Raw genomic sequence first — 22,182 nt, forward strand, 5'->3', positions numbered from 1 at the left:
AGTGGTGTATCCCAGCGTCTCCCTAGTCTCTGTGCTTATGAGTGGTTGGCAGTGCTTAGAAGTGGTCACCAGTGGCAGGCAGTGGCGTATCCCAGCTGCTCCCAGGTTCTTGTACTTGTTAGTGGCCGGCAGTCCAGTGTTTATAAGTTGGGCTGCACCACAGGCAGTGGCAGTGGTGTATCCCAGCTGCTCCCAGGTTCCTGTACTTGTTAGTGGCCGGCAGTCCAGTGTTTATAAGTCGGGATGCACCACAGACAGTGGCAGTGGTGCATCCCAGCTGCTCCACGTTTCCTGGTCCCGTGCTGGGAGGGAGCCTCGACAGAAGCAGGAAGTTGTGGCCACGGATCCGATTCCGGCGCGGGCGGGCGCGCCAAGCTTTACTGCTGCGGGTAAAGTTTGTGGTTGGCGCGCGGTCTCGCGCCGCGGGTCCTGCGCCCTGGAACGGGGCTCGCGCTGCCGCGCGGTCGGGCGGGTGCAGGGAGGCGCCTAGCGCGGCTCAGAAGAACAATCAGTGCGAGGAGTGCGGGGCGCGCGAGCGGGAGGAGGCTGAGAGCGCTGAACCCCCCGCCCCAGGACACGAGGACCCCCGGGGAGCCAGGACCCCCCCGCACCGCGGGGCAGGAGGCTGAGCAGAGCCGGGGAGCGGAGCGGAGCATGGAGCCCGGGGCCGTCCCGCTGCTGCTGCTGGGGCTGTGCGGTGAGTGAGTGCGGCTGCAGACCCCCCGGGGGGGAGGAGTGGGGGGTGAAGTGTCTGGGAGGGGGTAGAAGGTGCACCCCCCCTTTCTGGATGTGAGCCAGGAGATCCGTGCTCCCACACTCAGTCACCCCGGACTTGTGGCGCCTAAAAATGTTCCCTCTCGAGAAACTGATCATATAGCGCCTCGCACGCAAACCAAGGTTCGAAGCGCTCCTGTGGATGCCCCGTTCCCCTCCATGGGCTTCGAACCTCTCCCTCTGGACATACTTTAAATGCCCCCCCCCCCCCCCTTCCTTGAATCCTCGGACACCCCCGTGACAGTGGCCCCTCTTCTGATAGAGTTGGACACCCTCCCTGATACGTTTCCCTACAGGATTTTTTTTGTGATCTACTTGGACCGTGCATGAGATCGACTTGCCTTTCTGCTGGTGTGACCCCAAGATATCTCAAGTTAGACTTGGAGCTCCCCGTGTCGATCGCCCATTCTGGGTTCAACTCCCCTCCCCTTTATTTTCTTGACATGCACCCTCCTACCCCATCCCTTTGGATTGTCTTGGGCTCCAACCAAATTTTGATAGACTTGCCCCCCCCCCCCCCCATTAAATCAATGTTCGAAACCCATCCACTCCCTCCTGGGCTGGCCTTGGACCCCCCTTTCCGTGGTGTACTGTGTCCGGCGATGAGTTGACTCCTCACTCTTGAAAGCACAATCGGCTGAACGGAAGCACACCAAGGTTGTCATTGTGTAATGTGGGCACGTTGTGTAGTGCTTTATGCCAATAAAAGGGCACCTCGAAGCACTCCTGTACGCACCATAGGATGAACGGAAGCAGACCAGGACTGTCCCAGTGTTGTGCGGGTATTCTGTGCAGTGCTTTATGCCTGTGGAAGGGCACCTCCAGGCGCTAGATATGCTGGAGGGCTGGAAAGAGCAAGATGCATGAACGCATGAGGCTGTCATGTTAAATGTAAGACCCAGGCTGGAAACATGCTCTCTTCCGAACATGATGTCGAGCCCAGCTAGATCGGTTCTCTGTAATGCAACATGTGACAAGCTGCTTCATGGCGCTTTTGTGTGCTCGTCGGAGTTATTTATCGTGTCATATCAGCATGTTTATAGCACTTTCTGCCACTTGTATGACTGCATAGTGCTTACTCCATGTGCCCCGTTGCAGACGGCTTCAGTGTGCTTTTATTCTGGTAGAGGAGTTGTTTGGTGTACCTAACAACGCTCCCGGAAGGCAGCTGCTTCAAGGCGCTTGCCACTTGTGTTGGACTGGTGCAGAGTTCCTTATATGCGAGAATGGCTGAGTGAACATAGCAGGGAAAGACGCAGCAGAAGAGGGTTGGGGCAGCGGGGTGAACGGTCCAGGATGGGGCGGGCGCATGCACAGGATAGCGTGGAGAGGAGTTACAGGCAGCGCGAGGAAAGCTGCGTGATGCGAGAAAGGGAGAAGGCGTGCGTTTTCAGAAATGGATGGGGCTGCTGTTGAGTCCTGAACATTTCTCGATCGTTTTCCCCTCCTCTGTTTCTCTTTTGAAAGCCTCTTGAAGATCCCTTGTACAGCGCCTAGCGTTGCTATGCTTCCAAGAAGTGGTACCTCTGGGCGCTATAAATACCACGAGCAAAACGAATAGAAATAAAGTGCTGTGAGGCGGTCGTGAGGTGACGCGCCGCGCTGTGCAGGAAGCAGTGACTAAATGAATGCTGGCGAGCCTGGGTGGTATGGGGTGAACTGGGGTTAACACTGCCCCTCTCATGCCAGGGCAGTCACTCCTCGCCTTCAGTCATTACTGTGACTTCCCCCTTCTCTTAGCTCCGTCATTCCGCCCCCCTCCCCTGGCTAATAAGTATCTCTCTTCGTGCTTCCTTCCACTGCAGCACCTCTCTCACCTCCCGTCTCTTCTTCCTCTGCACAGCCGTCTGCACCCCACCCCCCTTTCTGCTGCCCCCCCCCCTCCTCCCCTCCTTCCCATGTGGGGTTGATGGCTCGGCGAACTCATGCGTGTGCCGACTGCGGGGATCTGTGTTAGACCCCATGGTCACAGGCTCAAATCCGTGCGGGGCCGCTCGGCTCATCAGCCTCCCAATGTCGATACATCCTCTATAATTCATCAGACACTGCACCGTCCCCACTGCTCAACACACACATCACTGAACTCAAATCCCGTGTGTTCGTATAAGACGATGTATTGGAAACGTGCTTTATGTCTTAAGTCAACTCATGGTCGACCTGGTGTTTTTGTCATACCTGCCTATATAAAGCGCTTCGAATCCCCGCAGTGATGTCAGTGGTTTAGTAAATACAAATACATTCTTACAATGAGCGCCGTTGAGTGGGATTAGAATAAACGTCTGTTAGGCAGCGCCAAGATACCCAGGGGTGAACATGTGCTTTACAAATGTTACCTTTACTCCTCCCTGTCCCTATAACATTACTCACTCACTACTTTGATACGCTTCTTTTCTATCCCCAGCATTCAACCAGTCAACTTATGAAGCACGCTTTACACCCACCTCTTACTCCGTCATTTAGTTTATTTCTTCTGTACTCTCTTAACCCAATGTCTGACCTCGACCCATCCCCTCTAAGCTCACACCCCTCTACCCCTCCTTGAACCGTCTCCTCTGACTCATTCCTTTACTCTGTCTGCTAGATCCACTCTTTCCTTTTACTTTCCCTCACTACTCCCTCTGCTCCTGTCTTCTGCTTTTAGTTCCTCCCGACGCTCCTTAGCCCCTCCCTTTCTGCTTTCTCATTCTTTCGCCTTTCTTTTCATAATTCCTAAATTGTTTTCTTAATCCTTCCTTACCCCGGCCAGCCCCCCTTAACCACCTACTTCCGCCTTCTTTACCCACTGTAGTCATTTTCTCTTCACCATGTTTTCTTTCCTTTTTGAGTCCCTGCTCCCCCCCCCCCTTCTTTTACACACCCCCCTCTCCTCCTTCTGTGCCCTCCTGCTCCACGAGGTGCACTCTACCTGCCCGCCCCTCCCTCCCCGGCAGGTGTGCCCTCGGGGGAGGGGTCCCTGCCAGGCTGTGGTGATCCCGGGGGTGCCCAGTCCCGCCGGTGTAGCTTCATTGAGCTGTAATGAACGTGGCACTGTGCCCCACCCGGGCCTGCACGCACCAGGGCGCCAGGGTGGGCGTGACCTCACTTCCCAGGTGTATTGTTGTGGTGACAATGCACGGAAGTGGCTCCTGCGGGAGTGGAGAATGGTTAACTGTGCGTGTAGGGATGGGGGCGTAGTGATACGCCCCCTGTGATCACCCAGACATCCCGGGCATGTGTGGTGTAAACTTGGGGGGGGGGGGGGGAGATATTTAGAGGTACCTCCGCCCCCTCTGATAACCCAGGCAGCCTGGCATGTTTTTTTTTTTTTAAACCGGGGATGGGTTGGGAGGGGGTTGATGTAGTGACCCCTCCCCGCCCTCTGATAGCTCTGCAGGTCTGGCCGGGTGTTTGTTTGCCCGCCAGGTGTGTGGCTCACATTACAGCCGCAGTGACTCGTCTCCCGAGGGCAGGCTGGGAGCCTGTCTCACACCCAAGGCCTATTCTGGGGAGGAGGGGTGGGGTGGACTCTAATACCGACTGCCACAGGCCCCTACCTATGCAGCACCAAGCCACCCCATTCCGTCCCGGCTGCCGCCACTCCCAGTCCTACTGCCCCACCCCCACTACCTTCTTTCCCCTCTCCCAATCTTATCTTACTGCCCACCCCAGTCCTTCCCCCTTACTGCCTTCCCCCATACTCATGCTGCCCTATTCCCTCCTCCCAGTCATTCTACCCCATTCCTTCCTCCGTCATTCTACCCCATTCCTTCCTCCCAGTCATTCTACCCCATTCCTTCCTCCCAGTCATTCTACCCCATTTCTTCCTCCGTCATTCTACCCCATTCCTTCCTCCGTCATTCTACCCCATTCCTTCCTCCCAGTCATTCTACCCCATTCCTTCCTCCGTCATTCTACCCCATTCCTTCCTCCGTCATTCTACCCCATTCCTTCCTCCGTCATTCTACCCCATTCCTTCCTCCGTCATTCTACCCCTTTCCTTCCTCCCAGTCATTCTGCCCCATACCTTCCTCCCAGTCATTCTGCCCTATTCCCTCCTCCCAGTACTGCGTCTCCTTTCATTCTTCTCTGTACTGCTCTGCCATGACGTCCTCCCAGTGCTGCTGCCCCAACTCTCCTTCCAGTTTTCCCTCCATAATCCTTCCTCTTGGCCTACCTTCCTCATGTCTGATTGGCACTAACCACTCTGAGCCCTGCTCTGTTAGGGGGAAAGCGGTGCACGCACCGTCTGTGCACGGTCTGCTGTGAGAGCCATGCTGTCTGATAATGGTGCACGCACAGTCTCTGCACTGCTGTCTGTCAGTGGTGCATGCACAGTCTGTGCACTGTCTGCTGTAAGAGCTATGCTGTCTGTTAATGGTGCATGCACAGTGTGTGCACTGCTGTCGGTGCACGCAGTCTGTGCACTATCCGCTGTGAGAGCCGTGCTGTCTGTTAATGGTGCACGCACAGTCTCTGCACTGCTGTCTGTCAGTGGTGCACGCACAGTCTGTGCACTGTCTGCTGTGAGAGCCGTGCTGTCTGTTAATGGTGCACGCACAGTGTCAGTGGTTCACGCGCAGTCTGTGCACTGTCTGCTGTGAGAGCCGCACTGTCTGTTAATGGTGCATGCACAGTGTGTGCACTGCTGTCAGTGGAGAGTGGTGCACGCACAGTCAGTGCACTGTCTGCTGTCGTGCTGTCTGTTAATGGTGCACGCACAGTGTCAGTGGTGCACGCACAGTCTGTGCACTGTCTGCTGTGAGAGCCGTGCTGTCTGTTAATGGTGCACGCACAGTGTCAGTGGTGCACGCGCAGTCTGCTCACTATCTGCTGTGAGAGCCGTGCTGTCTGTTAATAGTGCACGCACAGGTTCAGTGTTGCACGCGCAGTCTGTGCACTGTCTGCTGTGAGAGCCGTGCTGTCTGTTAATGGTGCACGCACAGTGTCAGTGTTGCACGCGCAGTCTGTGCACTGTCTGCTGTGAGAGCCGTGCTGTCTGTTAATGGTGCACGCACAGTGTCAGTGGTGCACGCACAGTCTATGCACTGTCTGCTGCGAGTGCCGTGCTGTCTGCTAATGGTGCATGCACAGTGTCAGTGGTGCACGCAGAGTCTGTGCACTGTCTGCTGTGAGAGCCGCGCTGTCTGTTAATGGTGCATGCACAGTGTCAGTGGTGCACGCACAGTCTGTGCACTGTCTGCTGTGAGAGCCGCGCTGTCTGTTAATGGTGCACGCACAGTGTCAGTGGTGCACGCACAGTCTGTGCACTGTCTGCTGTGAGTGCCGCGCTGTCTGTTAATGGTGCACGCACAGTGTCAGTGTTGCACGCGCAGTCTGTGCAGTGCCTTCCCAGTGCCAGTCCATGGTGGGCGGTGAGCCGTGGAGGCCCCGCGCGGCTGGTGGGCACGCGCCTGATTAGAGCGGCCGTCTGTGTTATTTTAAGGCCCTCGCGGGAATGTGTCCCCTGCTGCTCCTGTCAGGGTATGGGAGCACCCAGAATCCCTAGCGGCAGTGAGGGGGGCTCTGGGGAGGGACAGCTGTCACAGCATACCTGGGACCCGCAGGCAGGAAGAAGTCCCTCCTCCCTGGTCTGTTCGGGGTCGGTGGTCCTGGTTAGAAGCCTTTGGGGGTCACCGCCCGCCCACAGTACCTGTGACCTGCGGCTCTTTACCTGGTGTCTGCGGGCCCTGGAGTGCGTCACCGCCGGTTAGAACCACGATGGTAGCCCATTAATGCACGATAGATACCCAAAAATAGCAAAATGTCAGACTGAAGAGTTTCAAACACTCCTGTCTGGTAAAGCGCTCCGATACCTTCGGGTCTAGCTAGCGCTATAAATATACATGTGAAGCCCTGGGAGCAGTGCAAGTTTAGCAGACAGGAATCTAGTGGGGAGGACGGGGGTCTCCATTGCGCTGAAAAACAGACAGCAAAAAAATAAACACTATGGTAGCCTAGCTGCACAGTGTTTCTGAACCTTTTAACTTCTGTGGACCCCCACTTGATCATTACTTGAACTCGGGAACCCCAGTGAGTTAATATTTGAATCAGGGACCCCCCCCCCATCCACGGAATCATTATGGAAGCCCTTGGCCTAAGCATTTTAATGTTTTGAAATGATAAACAATACACAAAATATACAGAAATAAGCATTGGACAAACAAATACACAAATAGTGAAATCATTTATTTACTTAACACATTTAGAACAATTCTAAATTGTAACCTTAATGGGAAAGTGAGAGCTTTTCTAAATTCATTTGAGGTCACTCATTGTTAATAGTTCTGTTTCACTGAGTCAATCTGAGGGCACCAACCTAATGTTTGATTTCATATTCCTCCACCTTTACAGAACATTTTAAAATTTGCAATTTTATATTTCGCTTCTGTATTTATGTACACTTTATTAACTTGTTAATAATTTGTAATTCTCTGAGCAGGCACGGACCCCCTGAATAGTCTTGACAACTGGTTAAGAACCACTTCCTAGCATATCACCTCTTTTAGAAATAAAAGCACATTTAGAAAAGTTCCAATTTTCCAATGAAGTTTCGATAATTAGCTTGTTAATGGCGGGGAATTTTATAAAATATCTGCTAGTTAAAGGAGCACAATGCTTCAGAACTCTGTGTCCTTATAAACCCCACTTATCCCTTTTGTGCACTGTACCGAGGCTGCGTTCATATTGTATCGGAGCTCTGATGATACCTCTCGGATTACCCTAGGGCTCATTGTATTGGGGGTTAGGTGTTACCAAGGCTCCAAGCTGCCATCTTTCCAGAAATCTATGTACAGAGGTTGGAAAGCAATATTACCAAGGCTGGAACGCACAGTAGAGAATTGTGGCTCAATGGTTAGAGCGGCAGACCCTGATGCAGAGGTCTAGCCCGGGACCAGGGTTCAATTCCCCGCCTCGGCAGGGTCTTGGGCTCAAAATTAATAATAATAATATAATAATCCACATTTGTAAACCGCACAATCACCCGTAAGGGTCTCCAGGTGCTGGGGGCCGTCAGGAAGATTAATCAAGCTATTGCCCAGAGTCACATGGTGCTGGGCTAATCTGCCACCGGCCCCGGGATCAAACCATGATCCCCAGATTCCGGAGCCAGTCACCCTGTCCGCGGCGCCACACCTCTCCCCAAAATTCCACGGACCTGATAATTCTCGCCTCGGTGCCTATTCCAATCATGGAGTCCCACTCTGCAACTCTGGGCAATAGCTTGCTTAATCTCCACAACGGCCCCCACAACACTAAGGATGCCTGGCCTCCACCTTGGGGGGTGCCCAGGAGTGGACGCCTCACAGGGAAAGCCAGGATGGGTTCCACAGCGGTATTCGTTCAAGCGCCTTGAGACCCTTGCGGGTGAGTAGTGCGCTATACAAGTATCAATTTACATTTTTTTCCAATTTATGTCTCTGCACAGATGCATGTTTTAGGGCATTTGAAAGCTCCACAGTGTTCTCTTTCCACACTGGAAAAGATGAGATATTATGACAGGAGTACACCTTTTTTTCTGGGTGGGAAGGGGGGGTGAGGGGTGCAGTAAAATAATTTGTAATCGTTCATTAGGTTTTCGCGTGAGCAAATATTGAGCAAATCTACATGGGTATATTTGCTCATTTGAAAATAGAATTCAGGAACGTTTGCTGGGCGTGTGGTTTCCAGGCCTCCGTCTCTAAATTCTTGTAAATTCTAGTAATAAATATGCAGCAGTACAAGAACATGTACCTGGGGGTGCACTTTGAGACTTTCTTCAAGAACTCGCCTCCTCATTTATTTTCATGTTGCCCAAGATGGTTTTACAATGCTGCTCTGTTATTACATTTTCTTAGAATTGGCATGCATCAAACACATTTTGCTAAATGACTTGAAGAAAGCTATTTAAAACTGCAGAATAGTTTTGCAAACATTTTTGGGAAGCAGTAACATTTTGTTGTGCACATTTTATTTTGAAATGTAACACCAATTGTGCTTCAGGCTTCCTTGTGTATTTGCAGATGACGAGGGAGCATTCTGGGCGCCCTACAAGTAGCCTCACATAGATAAGGTTTGTGAAGCTCTACAAATTTTTCCTCTGGAACCACTGTCCGTATTGCAAGCTGAGCTTGAAACGCTCTGCATTTCCTTGTTTGCGCACCCTAAATAGAAAGGCTTTGGCATTAGTGAACCATATATACAAGTATGAACCCCTTTGAGGTATTTATTGCAGACACTCCTCTGTCACAGATCACAGATCCATATAGATGTCTTATGAATTGGCGGCTAAAGGGTTACTACTGCAAGGGTTTGGGCCTACTTGTCCAGTGGAGAATGTGAGAAGTTGGCCTGGTATATAATGCTCACCAATTCTTAGTGATCACTTTGTACCATGCCAAGCAACCCTTATGGTGATGGTTGTAATTCAACCTTGTAGACCAGTTATCCTAGTGGTAACGTGGACAAAGCAGTCTTAGGCTAAACTCTGAAAGGCATGTGAAGCCAGCTGTAATACCATACACAACCCCCTTGAATACCAAATGAAAGGGACACCACACAGATATATATTGAAAATATATATTGATTTATTAACTATAAAATCCCCTGGACTCTTTATGAGCACAGAAGCACAAGCGTTAAATCACAAGACAGTTTAAAATACACAAAAGTTGCACAATATGGATGAGCCCTAGGGGCCACCTAAACCATATACTAAGAAAGTGGTATAAGAGATACCAATAGGAAAGGGAACAGGCCTAGGGCCCTGGGAATCGCTGGAGCTATTCGAGACTAGCAGTGCCTAAGTCGGGAAAGGCCCGCGGGACTCTGGTGCAGTGTTCAAAGTGCACGCACTTTCCAATGCAAAGTCTATGATGCGTAAAAAGTACAAAGTTAGGAACCTTCCGAGTGACCTATGGAGCTGAAACTTAAGACACAGGCCCTTGAGATGTGTACCAGTGCAGGAGCACTGGCGGAGCTGAGTTACCTCACCCACAGGAAGCGGGTGCACAGGGTCGAAGTAGTGTCGGGTTTCGTCAAGCTGGTCAATGGTGCTTGGAGCTGAAGATGCTGCAGGCGGCTCGATGTGAAGAGTTTCTGTGGATCCAAGGGTGGATCTGAAGATGTGAAGACCTGAAAGCAGAGGGGACAATGTTCAAAGTCACTAGCCAGTGACTACTGTGGAACCAAATTGGAACCAGGCGATGTCGGGTGCAAACAGGCGTTGTCGGGTAGCTTCTCTCTGCAGCCACGTGGACACCGGGGGTCGAGGACGTCCAGGAGTCAGTCACGAGCTGTCCCACGCAGGCTTCTCGCTGTTGGCGGTGTCGGCGACCTGATCGAAGCAAACAGGCCTTGGCTAATGCAAGCCACGCAGGAATCGAAAGATGCTTAACACTCTGACCAGCAAGGTCAGAGCGAGTGCTCCTTTTCACAGGAGCTTGGGTAGGTCTGGAGCAACCAGACCTGCTGTGTAGTTAGTCGGATTCGTCGCCAAGATGGCCGCTGACCACGTGGCTAGTGGCCGGGATGGCGCGTCGAGTGGCACAATGCAAAAGGGCCCCACGCAGATCGTGGAGATGCTGGGGGGCTGATCTTCGGTGCAAGGGCTGCTCGATGGTGGGGGTTCTCAGTCCCCAAAGCACAACGTCGAGGATACCTCAGAAGCTGCGCAGTCAGCTTTTCGAGTGTCTTCCAAGAGGTCCGGTCCCACGTCACTCGGTGCCTCCACGGGTCCCTTCTTTGCAGGGACTGTGGATCGGGCACTGAGAGGTCTGGGAGTCTGGTTCTTGTCAGGCTCTGGGCTCCGGCGGGAGGCGGCGGCAAAGCAGACGTCGAGTTGCTGGTTGGTGCCTGTGTTCACAGGGTGGCTACTCCTAGGCCACAAGGGAGATTCTCTTCAGTCTTCTGAGCAGCAGAATGTCGAAGTCCAGTCGTCTTCTTAGTTTCAAATTCATTCAGGATGATCTGCTGTGCAATGGCACTGCTCCCACTCTTATTCCCAATCTGAGGGGTGGATCACCTACTAGGTCCCTCCTCTGGGAGGAACCAGGAAGGGGGGTGGTTACACCCCCTTTCCTTTGTCCAGTTCCGCGCCAAGCCTGGGTCTGGAAAGTCCCAGGACCGGTTTGGACTGGCCTATGCACGGGGACACCTTGTGTGCCCCGGGCATGTCTGATTCTATTCAGCCCTGTCCTACCCAATACACAAAACCTTGTCTGGGGTGGTGCTCGCACCTCCCAAGGCAGGAAACCCTTTGTCCAGGCCACCATCTGCCGAGTTTCGGTCAGCAGCAGCAGGCCAGACTCGTGTCTGTGGTGGCAGCATCCATTTTGTGATGCTGAGGCTCTGGTTAACTTTAACCGGGGTTAAGGCTACGCACATGTCGTGTCCCTCTAGAAGGGTGGAATGCTATCGCCGTTGACAGAAGTGTCGAGGGGATAGTATTCCAATTCGTATGACACCTTACTCGACATGTTTTGATAAAGCCAAACCAAAGATAGCATTTAACCGCGAGGATTATAATGCACTTAAGAGTATATGGTATGGCAATTTCCCGGAACAGCTTAGGGAGTGGTTCCCGACAGCTGCAGACAGGCCCAGCTCATGCTAGAGCACCATCTCACATATTTCCAAGCACTCTGCCTCCAGGATTGATGAGGCCTTCCACAGGAGTGGCTGATAGGAACATATGTGTCTAGTTTAGGGTTAGGCACAGGCATACTGTACCTAAGCAAGAGGTGATTACACCAACTTACCCCAGCTGAGTGATCAGCCAGTTGTGTCAAATATGGAGGCCAGGCCAGGGGTGGCACAATACATGCTGCAGCCCCTGGTAGGCCTTGGAAACACCTATGCCCTGGGTACCTATGGTACACTGTTACAGGGGCCAATAAGGTGAACCAATTCCAATTGGGTTATGCACCTAAGGTACATGGAATCCATTTTAAGGAGAGAGCAATCAGCCTGGGGCCCTGAATAGCAGGATCCCAGGCCAACTAAGTCAAAAACCAGCTAAACACCAGGCAAAAAGTTTGGGGGTAACCATAGTCAGATATCCACCTTCCTACAGAGAATATAAACATAAAAACTTGTGGTGACCCCAAGCAATATGTCCAGAATGTCAGGCAATGGGAATTCCACATTCCTGTGTGTACTTGTTCTTGTATTTTTATTTCTTGTTTTGAGGACCAAGTAGTGCAGATTGTTTAGGCCGGGTTCCCCTGCGTCAAGAAGTGATTCTTTCGGGGTCCACATAGGATAAAAGGTTGGGTATTGCTGCCTTAAGGTAACATCCCTTTGAGTCTCTTTGCCGCACCCCATACAAAGCAATAGTAAACTGTATCCCCCTCAGATTGGAATTGCCCCCTACCCACTTAAACAAGCAATAGAAATGCAATAGGTCTTGCATTTTTTTTGAGTTGGAGCTATTGGCATAGCTCAACAGCTACCGGACAGATATTGCCACTTTGCAGGTCCGAGCAGAGCATTGCTCTGTGAAACTGCCTGAAAGACTAAAACGATGTTGATATCCTACAAAATACAAAGGCAGATCAGAATGACCAGGAGGAACTGCAGACGTTTTGGGATGGCCAACGCAAGAAAACAATGAGTGAAATTGCCTGGGCGTGAACCAAGCATACAAAGGCGGGAGAATCAGACCCAATGCACCAATAAAAACCCCGTATTTCAAAATGGCACAACAGTGAACAAATGGCAATTCATGGGCATGCCAACAGCCGATAGAGGAGATAACAACCGGTCTTGCAGACAGCGCATGCGCGCTGCCTGGGCTCGACCTAAATAGTAGTCCGCGGCACATGTTCAGTTCAAAATCCTGATTCGACTGTTAAAAAAAGATGGCAATAAAAGTACAATCAAATATAGTTAAAAAGACAAGTTAGTAAGGCAGATACAATGATACTTAATAAAAATCAATTCATTTCTTATATCAAAGGACCTTCTCACAATAATGGCTTCAGAATAAACGCAGCAATATTATGAATTTGGTTTCTATTACTTCCTTCTCATGCTTATGGGTTTTTTGGGGGTTTGAGGATTGGTCTACTCCCTCTATCAAGTGAGAAAAGGGTAAAAATTGCACTTAAACCTGTCCCTGTCTGGTTAAAGCTTGACCAGTGACCTCCTGCCTGAAGCCTTGCTTTATTTTGTTGTTGGTAGCAGTCCAAGCGCAGTCTTACTGGTGGGGCAAAAAAAAGTAATAGCAAAAAAACTGCCAAATTATGCAGCACAATGTCTTTCCTTGCTGCATAAGTTGGTGCTTCCCTGTCAAATAATTCCAGTGGCCCTGCCAATAAGCCAGTCTGGCAGTGCCAGGTGGGCTGGTCTTACAGGTCAGCGTATGGGGCGTTTTGCTTGGCAGTCTGTGGCCTGTTTTGTGGTCTGGTGGGCCAGTGTTTACTTTTGATTTCTCTGATCTTACCACATCACTTGCAGCAAGTTCAAATCCATGCAGTCTCCCATACCTTGCAAAACACCCATGCGGATTTAGCAATCTGTCTTGCTAATGGGAGCCATGTTGCCATCTATATTCTGTTTAAAGCAACAAGGGTACCCAAACGAGTCAGCACAGGACCTTGGATGGATGTATCGCATTGCAATGGAAGACTGAATAACCGACTGGACCGGCTTCTCCTTTCCCAACGCGTTCAAAATAACCTTTTGATGCTCCCCCCCCCCCCCCCCCCCGGCTCCCGATTCTGGGAGGCCGCCAATATTCCTAATCGCCCCATTCATCCTAGCAATCCCTAGGCAATAGAGGCTTGAACCAATTAGGCATTAATTAATGTCCTGATGATGATCCCCATGATTAAGTAGTGGGATCGAAACGCCGTCAACCTTATATGTACCTTATACATAAAGTATACCATGTGACATGTATATGTAAAGGTGCATTCCTGATTATCTGTTCTAATTGCTATTACAGAACCTTGACACTTTTGCCTAAAAGCCCTGTTTGTGTTCACTGTTTCCCTAATGTACTATTTTAGATGTGCTTAAGTAGGGTACAGGCTTGTGCCCCACAGAGTTGAATTGTCGAAGGAAATCCTTTGTCTATTTTTCTTGAAGTAAAACATTGAGACCTCTGTCCGGCTGGACAAGTCTAACCAATATAGAATCCATTGTGTCTATATTTATTGTACTCGTATTTCCTTTTGCATAGGACCACTGTTGTTGTCATCTATATTTTGACAATTTTTCTTCATTCTGACAATGGCACTGCGCTAGGACAAGGTTACCATCCCAGTATTTTTGCTGGATTTGTATCCCAGAATCAAACAGTGGATCTGAGGGGTGGAAAGTATTTCCTGGTTTTTGTGTTTTGTCAGACCAAATGTTACACTGGTCCCTGTCATGTGAAGCGCTCTGATACCCACCAGGGTCACGTTCGCGCTATACAAAACTTTATGAATAATTTAAAATAAATAAATAAGGTGCACCAGATCTCCTTGCACCTATGATCTGGGCCCCGTAAATGGAGGCGAACGTTCCATTTAAGATTTATTGTAGACTCGAGTTCCAAAGCCGCTATTTTCTAACATTTGGAAGCTTGTAGGATGGAGCCAGATAAAACAAGTCGATTTTAATACTGCCATTTACTTGCATTGGACAGGAGGATGTTTAAGGTGGGAGAAAGGTAATATAGCAACTGTGCTGGCTCTAAAGGGGCCACCTGGTTACTGGTGACATCACAGCGTGTTTCAAACCCAAAGCAGGTGTCATCAAACAGAGCAACATTCCAGCGTGCGTGTTACTGGGAAACAGAAGTGATTTTCTGTTTAGCGGATGGTCCCTTTAAGAACCGGAAGTACACTCCCTCAGCCAAGAGTGTTGGCGTATATGTACCTTAGATGTATGGTCAATGTCAGAATTGGAAAGAGTGCCCCCCATAGGAGGTGCAGGGCTTATTACCTGGGACCACCGTTGCCCAGACACTGCCTCGATCCGGCGACGTGCCGGCCGATTGCATTTCCCGTCACCCGGGAAGTAGTAGTCGTGCTGGATACACATCACTTCCGCCACGGCAATGGCCAGGGGGGGGGTATATGTTATGTTACGTGGGAATTTATTGAAGCGCACGCCCATCGACAGGTCTCTTGGCGCTAGGGAGTCTTAAGTAGAGAAAATAGCAAGCAAGATGCATCTAGTTGTATGTACAGGCGCCCCTTCACCTGGCCTCTGCCTCTGCAGGGAGAAGAGCCTTGCTGTGGTGGGCAGAACGGCAACCATTTTGGCAGCGCCTTTGGTCTCATCGCGACCGTCAAGTGCCGCTTGCAGCTTTTGGCTCCATAGCTAGCTCTGACTCCCAGAGTCCGCTACGGTATGAACGGGGGTCTCACTGGAGGCTTTGCCTCAGTAACAGGGGTCAGACAGGGATGTGTCCTGGCACCTTTCCTCTTCTTAATCTATATTAGCGCTATGCGAGATCAGTTGATACAGTATGGTAAAGACGGTTAGATGTCGTTACCACGAATTCCGCTGCACGCATGCCTTTTCCACGCATGCGTTACCACGGAATTTGTTTTCCCCTCATCATCGTTACCACGTCGCTCTTACGTCGTTAAGAGGAAGTGGAAGTTTATTCCGCTTCCTCTCTTACGACACTGATTTCTTCGGCACGGCGGGATCGTTTTATTATGGGGGGAGACCCCCCCCCTCCCAACCCCCCTTTTTAATCCTATGGGTTTTTTCTTTTTTTTGTGGTAAAGACGATCGTTGTAGGCATACGCGTTGAAAAGACGTTTACGTGGTAAGTGCCTCGTTGTAAACGTTACGCGTAGTAATGCCTTCGTTGTTAATGATGTTTCCCGGTAAAGACATCCCCAAGATAAAATCACGAGAAATTCCTGTTACTTTATGCGGACGATGCTGTTCTCATTGCCCGAACATCGAATGGCCTACAATCCCTATTAGATGTGTTTAATAATTTTATGGACAACCTAGGAATAAAACCAAACTGCACCCAGTCATAGGTCATGACTCATGAAGTGCGGCCCAAAGTTGACCAAGAACAGGAAGTTCCCACATGGTGGTGAAGAAATAAAAAATAAAAATAAAAGCTAGGACACAAAACAGTAAGCGAAATGCTCTGCATTTTCAAAAGTAAATGTATATCAGTTGCATTTTGGGGCAGATATTTGGGGACATGAAAACTGTAAAGCTCTACATTTTGTACAAAACAAGTTGATAAGATTATTGGCACCCCACACTCGAACTCAACGTCATTTTTCCATGACGAGGTTTGGCTAAATTATCTAGAGGATTACATTAAATGACCCCTTTACTGTGGCCGCGAATATGGAAGAATCCAGACGCCCAATTGTGCAGCTTAATCTTGCAAGATTGTATGAACTTGGATAACTGCCTGGATCTCCCTAGGCTTGAATACTTAAAATGAGTTTAGAAAGCCTGTGTGCTCCAGCATTTTTTCATAACCCGGCTACCCTATCTAGCATTCCTTCATCCCAAACAAAAGAAGTTTTAAAGCGCGCGATTAAGGGACATTTGCTAGGAGAGGGGGGTTCTTTCGGGGTATACCATCATGCCCAGCACTTTACCCACATTTAATTGTAAGTGAGAGACATCAGTTTCTCTTGACAACATTTCGACTCAGTACTATATATTTTCTGGCAGCCTTGCCTACTAAAGGCACCTGGTTTTCAGTTCTGCCCCCTTGTCACTGTGAGGCCCCAGCCAATCAAAGCACGCTGCACATTCCACGTCTGCTTTCGTCACTTACCTGGATGCCTGAGATGTTATTTAAGGTTTTTGAAATCTAGTTTTTATCAAGTATTTTCGATGTTTTTTTAAATGTGCATCAATTAATGTATATTCTTCTTGTGATGCGACTTTTATGGCTCAATGGAGCCGGATAAAGTATTGTGTTGATTTATGTACCGAGCCTCGGTGGCTCTACAATGGGCCACCGGCTCCGGTAAGTTAGCCTCTCTGCTCCACTAATAGCCTTTCTTTCGTATTTACACCTATATTGCCACAGAAACTTGTAATGTTGTGATCTAATCAGTTCGCTTACTACTATTGGACTAACGCCCCAGGGCTGGCCAATCACAGCGGGGCGCACTTTGATCTGGACTCGATTCTGGCCAATCCAGTTCTGATTGGACGGCTCTCAGCGCCGAAACTGCCAATCAGGCCAGCAAGGGCTCTTCTGCGCCTCCTCAATGGTGGATCCGTGACCTTGAGACACGGAGACTATAGGGTTACATCTGAGGCCTGTGGGCAATATGGGCCGAGGAGTGCAGCAAGGCACTTAAGAATTGGCATCAAGTAGGGAAACATGTATACTGTTCCCAATAACATCAACTCCGGGTATAAGCCAGGGCCTGGTTTCAAGCTGGCGCACAACCTGTCAATCACAGGGAGGCCAGGCCAGTCTGATCCAAGGCGCTATGTTCACACGAGTGCGCTGGGTCTCGAGGCGCTGCACAGGATGTGACCCTAGCTGCAGCTTCCTGCCTGAGGCAGGGCAGTGGCGGACAGGGAGGCGCGTCCGAGGAGCCACTAATGAATTGGAAGTGATGGGGCGGGGTCATAGGTCAGGGCCCGGGGAGCAGGCGAGCAGCCGCTGGAGACTTCAGTTCATTATTGCAGTGTTCGGTGCTGCCCTGCACGACTCCAGCACGGCATTGGCCTCCTGCCGTGCACGCCCCAGACTGCTCCTGGGAAGAGGTGAACTGCACGTGCAGTCTTAACTACATGAACCTGTAATGCAGCTGGCGCGGGCCAAAGACTGAGGTCCGATTTTTTAAAATCATGTTTATACGGTATTCAGTTTCTCTTATTTCTTCTAGAATGTGGGCAGACGTCATTCCGCAAATATTGGTAGGGTCGGGCGGGGCGTAGCCCTGTCTGCTTATTTAATCAGAGTCACTTTACTTTAACCTCCTGGTAACCAGTCTCTTCACTGCTTCCCTCTTAGTAACCAAAATATCTTCACCGACCCTCCTGGTAACATGAAACTCTTTACCTCCCCCTCCTGGTAACCCAAGACTCTTCACTGCCCTTTCCTGGGAACCAGGGTCTGTTTACCGCCCCCTCCTGGTAACTGGAGTCTCTTTACAACCACTTCCTGGTAACCAGAGTGTCTTTACCGCCCCTTTTTTGTAACCAGTGTCTCTTTACTGCCCCTCCTGGTTTCTCTGTGTTCTGATGTAATCTACGGATCCCTCTGTCCATTCCACGCTTTTTGCCACCGGGAGGTGTGCTGGAAGTAACTGTGTTACGTTTTGCACGTTGTGTCTCGCTATAGACGCTGAGAAGGTAATCAGGGCCCTGTTAAAGGTATTAAAATACCCCAATCATGGCAGAGAAAGGTATGTTAAGGTATTAGTATGTGCTTGTTTCATATATCATTGGGTGTCTTTCCTTGGAAGTTAACCCTTTTAGGTTTTGTCTACTACGCAGCACAAGCCCGGTCTGTTGCCTGACTTACTTGCCATGAATATTGAGGAGCTTAGAACTCACTCATTGCTTACCATTGGTTGGGTTTCCTGTCCCTCTCATTTCCTTGCTTCTTATTTGTGTCACAGCTTGCCAATCTTATGTTTATCCCTCCCATGTAGCATTGCCTCTTTACCTTTCTTTTGATTGACTGGCATCTCTGCTTGCTTTTCAAGCACTACTTTTTTTGGGTTGAGAGTGCATGTGTTTTTGAGCTGTCTCCCTCGTTTATTTCGCACCCCATGCACATAGTTACTCTATTACCTGTATGCTTCTGCCCGCCCCCTCAGTGCTGTGCTTGCCTATGTGCTTCTCCCCAATGCTTCCCCATGCCCTCTGTGTTGCTTCCACGTGTGACCCCTTCACTCTCCTCGTTGTTCCTTACCCCCAACCGTGGCCTCGGTTTTGCTTCCCTCCCACCCGTGGGCTCGATGTTTCTGTGGTCATTCCTTTGCTGTTAGAAAGTTCCAGAAGTCGAGACCAACATGAAGCTGGCAGGCCTGGACAGTCTATGGTTATTGAATGAAGTCCTGCCCTGCTACTTGAAACAAAGATGAATGTGCAGTTCCTCAAGAAAGGGAACGTGAACAGGTCTCTTATCCCCTCCGCAGCGGGGGTAATTCTCCAGCTGTGCTGGGGGCGGGCGCGCTCAGCTCGTCATGAGGCACGGTGCTCGTGTGCTCATGGTCATGACTGCGCCCGTTTTTCGGAACGTTCAGCACAGCGAGGGAATTGGCCCTGCGTGCGAGTGTTGTGCGGCTCAGGACGAGCTCAGCTCGTCATGAGCACGGAAGAGGTTAAGGATTGCCCCACACACCCAGAAGGATGTCATGCTTCATCATTGGGCTGTGCTCCTCATCGGGTCGGCGCTTCAATGCCCGACGGGCTCCCTGCAAGGGGCTCTTTGCCGGAGATCTTTTAAGAGACAGCCGTTAAAAAGACACCTGCTCACTTTCCCTTTCTTGAGGAACTGCACATTTACCTTTGTTTCAAGTGTACCCTGGGAGCGCTGGGCAGGACCTCCACAAAAGCTCCCAGTTCCCTCGCTTAGAAAAAAAGTCCTGCCCTGCTACTACAAGCCTCAAGCCACCCAAAGAGGTGCAAAGGAGTCTTATTTGTGTGTTTTGGATAAACAGTCCTCGTTATAAACGAGAGAAGATGTTTCCGCACAGACTTTACCATCAGAGGGCCACAGAGCAGGTCCAGAAGTGCGACACAACTCCAAGGTTTGAGGAGTTCACTCCAGCAGGGAGATGTCCATGGGCCCTGCTGCACCAAAGTAGGAAGATGCCCCTGAAATTGCCTTCTTCACTAACCCCAAATAAAATAAATTTCAACAGGAGGTGGGTCCATTGCAGCCCAGAGACATCACCTCTCCTGGGTCAACGCGAACCCCCCTTTGCTTTCAGAAAAATAATCTCAAAACTCTGCTTTCTGAATCTTTACTGCACCCGTTCCTAATTAGAAAACAAATCTGACCTGTTCTGTTTCTTTTGAGGTATTCATTCTCCAGAGCCCTATTGCACTCAGGAATTCACTTGCGCACTAATTGAATCATTTAGTTTTGGACTCATTCGTAAACTCGCATACTTGAATACTTTTTCATCTTTGACTCACTCGTGCACTGCAGCACTTGCACATCACCTCAAACTCACTTGCACACTGGAGCAAGCACACACTTTTCTTGGACTCACTCGTAAACTACTACACTCACGTTAGCCTTACTTTCACACTACATTACACACACACACACTCACTCACTTACACACTCATTTGTCTTGTACTCACTCGCATGGCTCTTTAGGCAACGGGAATAATTGCATGGGTCCCTCTGCTTTGCTGTCTGCCATATTAGCGCCGGGACACCTCGCCTGAGGTATCCACGTGCTTTACAAATGCTCGTTATTATTATTATTACATTACTTGGGCGCTCATCTTGGACTCACTCACACACTACAGCTCTCGCATGCTCATTCATGTTGGACTCATTCACACAGCGGAGCTCTTGAACACTCATCTTGGACTCAATCACTCACACACTTTCATCTTGGGCTCACTTGCTCACAAACACTTGCGTCCACATCTTGGACTCACTCGCACCCTACAGCACTCGCACACTCATTCATCTTTGACTCATTCGCACAGTGGAGCTCTTGTGCACTCGTCTTGGACTCACTCGCACACTCATTCATCTTTGACTCATTCGCACAGTAGAGCTCTTGCACATTCCTCTTGGACTCACTCACTCACACACTTTCATCTTGGACTCCCTTGCTCACGAACATTTGCGTCCACAACTTAGACTCCCTCTCCCCTACATAACTCGCACACTCCTTCATCTTTGACTCATTCGCACAGTGGAGCTCTTGCACACTCATCTTGGACTCCCTCACGCACTCACTCACACACTCATCGTGGACTCACTTGCTCACAAACACTTGCGTCCACATCTTGGACTCACTCGCACTCTACAGCACTCACACACTCATTCATCTTTGACTCATTCGTACAGTGGAGCTCTTGCGCACTCCTCTTGGACTCACTCGCACACTCATTCATCTTTGACTCATTCGCACAGTAGAGCTCTTGTGCACTCCTCCTGGACTCACTCGCACACTCATTCATCTTTGACTCATTCGCACAGTAGAGCTCTTGTGCACTCCTCCTGGACTCACTCGCACACTCATTCATCTTTGACTCATTCGCACAGTGGTGCTCTTGCACATTCCTCTTGGACTCACTCGCACACTCATTCATCTTTGACTCATTCGCACAGTGGAGCTCTTTTGCACTCCTCTTGGACTCCCTCGCACACTCCTTCATCCTGACCTTGGGTGAGCTGATGGGCCGTCTCATGAACCTTCAGTCCTGCAGCACAGAGAGTGAGTGCTCTGCTCTTCGCATTGTGCGAGCAGACATCAATCTCTGATATTGGCAGCTGCCAGCGACTTGTCCTCAAGTGAAAACTTCGAAAATGATTTCCTTGCCTGGGAAGAATTAATGACCCTGAGTTTAAAATATGAGCTGCCTTGCATGGGTCTGCTGGGCCCGCGGCCTTCTGCTGTCGCACGCCGCCACGTCCAGATGTGATGTGATATGAGAAATATATATGGTGTTTTATGAAAAACACACACTCATTATCCAGTCGAAGGCCTTCAGTCCTGAGCTGACCAAGCAGGAGTACAGAGTCTTCAAAATGTGACCTCCACCAAGGAGGAGTCCTAAAGGGCGTGGACAGGGGCGTGCCTCTGCGTTGTCACCAGGATGAAAACCTAGAATTGTACACAGTGGAACCACTCCATCCTAGTGCAGCGTCGAAAGTGTTTATGCCGTTAAGTGAACATTTTAATCTATTTGGGACGAGGAGTTGGCTTAACGTCTAGAGCGGTCGACCTTGAATCTGGGGAACTGGGTTCGAGTCCCAGCAATGACGCTGAACATCCTGTTATTCTGGGCAAATCACTTAATCTTCCCGTGCCTAACAAAAAAAAAAAAAAAATGGATGTGTCCTCATGTAATGCAACTGGCGCTATGTAAAGGGCTCTGATACCCGATATGGGTCAAGTTCACGCTATATAAAACTCTGTAAAATAAAAAAAATAATAATAATAATCTAGACCAGGTATTTTGTTGAAATTATCTTTCTGCTTTTTTATTTAAAATTCTTTCTCTGCTCCTTGCTGTGGTAGAGTAGTAATTCTATTGTAATTACTGTTCTGGACTCGACTTTGAACATTTGACGTCATCGTTAGAATGAGGAGAGTCCTCACATGGCTCGTTTGAACCATGACATAATGAAGGGCTTTGTATTCAGGCTGCACAGTGTTTCCTGGGGACCCTGTCCCACACACTCACTCCAAAATCTGGACTAGTTCCTGCCTCTGACAGATTATCCAGTTGACCTCCTTCTGGACTTTAGTTTTTCGTGGGCTTTTTGAAGAACGTATCCAGTGAGTGACAGCTCAACTT

The 22,182-nt window shown here is 49.8% G+C and overlaps 1 protein-coding gene across 1 annotated transcript in view; it reads left to right on the forward strand.

The window, feature by feature from the left end:
• The first annotated feature begins 450 nt into the window (after nt 1-450).
• PTGFRN (prostaglandin F2 receptor inhibitor) overlaps nt 451-22,182 on the forward strand; it is a 376,964-nt gene continuing 355,232 nt past the window's right edge. The window contains exon 1 of the mRNA XM_086935651.1: nt 451-697. Within this exon, the coding sequence (XP_086791777.1) occupies nt 655-697 (43 nt within the window). The 5' untranslated portion in view covers nt 451-654. The remainder of the gene's footprint in view (nt 698-22,182) is intronic.

The sequence above is a fragment of the Lissotriton vulgaris genome, chromosome 8, assembly GCF_964263255.1.
Source record: "Lissotriton vulgaris chromosome 8, aLisVul1.2, whole genome shotgun sequence".
Classification (NCBI taxonomy): domain Eukaryota; kingdom Metazoa; phylum Chordata; class Amphibia; order Caudata; family Salamandridae; genus Lissotriton; species Lissotriton vulgaris.